The sequence below is a fragment of the Brugia malayi genome (assembly GCF_000002995.4).
Source record: "Brugia malayi strain FR3 genome assembly, contig: Bm_v4_ChrX_scaffold_001, whole genome shotgun sequence".
In the NCBI taxonomy this organism is placed as follows: domain Eukaryota; kingdom Metazoa; phylum Nematoda; class Chromadorea; order Rhabditida; family Onchocercidae; genus Brugia; species Brugia malayi.
This window is the reverse complement of record NW_025062479.1, coordinates 14,450,500-14,455,098: the sequence shown is the minus strand read 5'-3', so window position 1 is coordinate 14,455,098 and position 4,599 is coordinate 14,450,500. Positions and strand designations below refer to the sequence as shown.

At 20.5% G+C, this 4,599-nt stretch overlaps 1 protein-coding gene across 1 annotated transcript; it reads left to right on the top strand.

The window, feature by feature from the left end:
* Positions 1–1,594: 1,594 nt before the first annotated feature.
* Bma-ncs-3 (Uncharacterized protein) lies at positions 1,595–4,253 on the top strand (the record flags this gene model as incomplete). Its single annotated transcript, XM_043074849.1, has 5 exons — positions 1,595–1,697; positions 2,050–2,213; positions 3,232–3,310; positions 3,544–3,710; positions 4,161–4,253. The coding sequence occupies 5 exons, from the start codon at positions 1,595–1,597 to the stop codon at positions 4,251–4,253; spliced, it is 606 nt and encodes a 201-aa protein (XP_042930783.1).
* Positions 4,254–4,599: the final 346 nt, after the last annotated feature.

Sequence of the window (4,599 nt, the reverse complement as noted above, 5' to 3'; positions counted from 1 at the left end):
ATTGAGTAAAGACAAATACACAATATTATTTGTTAAAAAAGAAATGAATAATTGGTGATTCGTTTAGTGCTACATTAGCATTAGCATTTTGTTACCAAAGAGTGGCGAAAATATTACTGATTAATATATTTGGAAATGAATTAATGAATTAGGTTGCTTAGTATAAATTTCAATTTTTAATTAAAAATTAAATAAAATTAATTTTATTTATTAATATACATTGATTTATATTTTATTGAGTGCATTTAATTTGCTGAATTTGCTTCATATGATAGTTATTACGTAATTTTTGTTTATGGTTAAATATTGGTCCCACACATGTTTCAAATTTATAATAATTATTATTATTATTACATTAGCTTTAATATGCTAAAATGGAGAAACTTATTTCTGTTCGTTGACTTGTTGACATGTAGAAAGTTTAACAGGAAATTATCATTGTGTCAATAAGAAATTATCTTTAGTCAAATAAATATAGCATTACAGAGAGAGAGAGAGAGAGAGAGAGAGAGAGAAGTTTTTTAAAATGAAATTAGCAAAGAAGGCAAGTGGCATTATTTTTTTCGCTTCCTTTCATTTTAAATTTTGCATATCTATCTTGTAACAGTTGTGAATTTCCTAGACTTTACTTTTCATTTTTAAAGTGAAGTTCTTTCCAGCCATATTGATTTTTTATCATTTTAGTGGTAATTTCTATTTATAGTAATAGTTAAAGGAAAAATTAAGATGAAAATGACAATAGATATTCCATATATTTGTACTTGAAAGGTAATTCAGGTAAATTAAATTTACTTGGTATTACGGAACATTGTATTTTGTATTTAACAAATGACTACATTTGAATTTTGTTACAAAAATTTATGGTTGTCTTTGTCAATTTTTCATGTACAATTTCTTTTTTTACTCTATAATAATAAGTATTAAATCTTATTCTATGCTTCGATAATCATATAATTAATTTGTAGTTGTTATAATTGGCGCAATTTTAATCAATAAAAGTCTAATTATTTCTAATGGATTTAGCTTTTTTTTCTTCTGGAAGTCAAGTTATAATTTAAAAATTGAAGCTTTTTTTTTTTTTTTTGTAGTAATATGTCAAAACGCCTTCATCACATGCAACTATCATTCAATTCATTCATAAAAGATGAAAGATTAGATAGCAGAAGTTGACTTAAAAAAAAAAAAAAAAAAAAGAAAGCTTGAAATCAGTTTATTATTATTAAGTTTTTTATACATATTATTTTTGATGGAAATTTAAAAAAAAAAAAATGTACGAAAGCTTGATTAAATTGTTGATTATATTAGGTGAAATAATTTAAATCTATTCAGAAGATATCTTATTTTCTAAGTGAAAAATTAAATTTTCAAGTTTGCGTTTTTTTTTTTTTTTTTTCTTAAAAACTGTTTCATCACACTAATAGTATACTTTTGATGTGAATGTGAATTGAAAAATTTTCAGGAAAGTATTCTTTAATTGACAAGAAAATTTGATATAATCAAATTCTAAAAGCTTGTTTATTTCTGTATTTAATTTAGCAATTTAATTTATTTAAAGAATAGAAAGAAATTGAACATTAAAAAATATAAACATTAAATGGGAATAATTGGAAGTAAAGAAGATAACGATAAGAAAAGAAAGAGAGCATGCAAGAAAATTTCGAAAGAAGATTTATTGGAATTGGAAAGCAAAACATATTGTTGGTTTCAATCTTTTTCTAACAGAAATTTATTTTATTATTTTTAAATTTCGAAATTAATTTCATTTTAGTAAGACAAATTAAACCATTATTAGCAGTAGTATTATTTTAATAAATATAAATTCTTATTCAACAATATTAGTAAGCAATAAAATTAGTAAAAATATAACTGTGAGCACTTCATTTAATTTAAAAAAAATTAATATTTCAATATACTAAAATAATATTAATAATTTTTTATCAAAAAATTCTTTAAGTAAATAATTCGATATTTTGAAAGCTTTTCCTTTCCTTTTTTAAAAAAAAAAAAATGATTTTAGTTGAAATTATTTATTTGAAAAAACAATTACAGTCACCAAAAAGGAATTACGAAAATGGTACAAAGATTTTATCAAAGATTATCCTGCCGGTGAGCTACGAATGGAAGAATTTCATAATATTTACAAACAATTCTTTCCAAATGGCGATCCAACAAAATTTGCAACATTTGTGTTCAATGTTTTTGATAGTAATAAAGTTAGTAATTAATTGTAAATTATGAGTATTATTATGTAATTAAACGTTTTAATAAATTATTTATGAAATTAGAAATTATTACTATGTAAATAAAATTTTTTCTAATAAATTATGAATAGAATCAAAATTATTATTAGTAGAATTTTATATAATAATGTTCATTAATTATCATTCATAGCATTTAGCCTAACTGAATACAAATTTATTTACTACAAGGTTAATTTTATTCATAAAATATTTTACAAAGTTTTCTTAATTTATCATAATCAAACAACATAGTTTTTTTGTTTCTAAATTGTTTACAAAATCGTTGCATGAAATATGTTAACTGAAAATGTTATCAATGCACACAGTGATAAATTCAGTGTATGATATTTTGGATTGAAACAATATTTAATCTAGTTTTTTTTTTTTTTTTTTTTTTTTTTAAATCAGTTACTTGACAGCTTAGAGCATTTAATTTAAAAAGAAAAAGCCAAGGAACTGTTTACATTCTCTTGATAGCTCAATATCTTCTTCATGTTTCTTCAACTTTTTTAACATTTCAAGAAGGCAAGAAAAAAGGTTAAATTATGCAAAAAATAATTTGCAATTATTTTGAAACTATTTTGATCGATTGTCGTTATCAAAGAAAAAAAAAAGAAAAAGATCTTAAACATTGCATTTCATAGAATATTGCAAAATTTATTCTGCATTTCATGAACGCATTTAAAAAAAAATGAAATTTGATAGCAAATTTTGACAGAAAAGTAAAAATTGTCAATCTTTAAGTTTAATTTGACATTTTGATATTTATGAAAAAAAATAGCTTTATTATAAAAGTTTTTTCTTGAATTTTTTTCAAAAGTTTCCCATATTATTTTATAATTTTTATCAAAATTAGTTATTACATTTAAAATTTTATTAACATTTTCTATTAAAAAAAATAATAATTTTCAAAATTTCTTTTTTGAATTATAGAAGTAAAAGTAAATTTAATAAATTTAAATTAAATTTCTTGAGATAAAATTTAATTTAGGATGGTTGTATATCATTTCACGAATTCATTACAGCATTATCAATTACATCACGCGGTACACTTGATGAAAAATTAGACTGTAAAGTTTCATATTTTCTCTTATTTCATTTCTTTTTTTCTTTTCCTTCATTACTGTTACTTAATTTCTAAAAAATATTTCCCTTAATAGATTTTTTATTTAATAAATTTTATTCAATCAAATTATTTGTTTATTTAAGTATTTGTTTAAATAATCAAACAATCATTTTTTAAATTTATTAAAGTTTGATTCATCAATTAATTAATTAAATTCATTTATATAATTTATTTTAGGGGCTTTTTCACTGTATGATGTTGACAAAGACGGTTATATAACAAAAGATGAAATGGGTGACATTGTTGAAGCAATTCATTCAATGATTGGTAATATTATTGAGTTACCCAAAGATGAGGATACACCTGAGAAACGAGTTGCTAAAATTTTCTCTAATATGGATAATGTATGTTTCATTTATATTCACTCATTATTTTTAAATTTATTTTTAGGTTTTACTTCTTTTTCAGTATTTTTTATTCAAATTATAACCTTATATATATATATATATATATATATATATATATATATATATATGTAATAAATAATTCAAATTAATAGTATTTTTTTTACGTAAATTAATACATATTGCATAAAAATTATATTTAAAAAAAAAAGAAAAATTAAATAAAAAATTTTTTTCATCCATTTTAATGCAATTTATTACAATTCAGGTAAATATATTTTCAGTAATTAATCTGACAATTAACAATAAAAATAAATAGTTTGGTAATCTCAAAGTTTTAATTGATTATTATTAATAGCCAAAGATTTTTCTGCAGAATCTTTCTAACTAATTGTTGTTCTCTTTAATTAATTATAAAAGATTTTTTTTTTCTTTTTTTATTTTTTGCAGAATCTTGACGGTAAATTAACGCTCGAAGAATTCAAACAAGGTTCTAAAAATGATCCATGCATTGTACAGGCACTTACAACCGATGCTCATTGATAATGAAAAATATGTTTTATTATTACATTTTCTGTGTAATATATATATATATATATAAATATTTATATTTGCAATCAGTTGTTAACAATTTTTTGTTTATTTATTCAAAAGTTTTGAAAATTAATATTATAAAAATAATCAAAATTAAAAAAAAAAAGGAGGAAAATACTATTTTAATATAAATCGAAATATTTTCACACCAATACGAAATTAAATTCATTCAATTCTTAATTATTATGTTGCCTCAAACAATTTACCACTTATATATATTAAAATCTTATATATTGCTATTAATCAATCTTAAAACTTAGTATTAACAAAAAGGACAAAAATGCAATTAACTTTT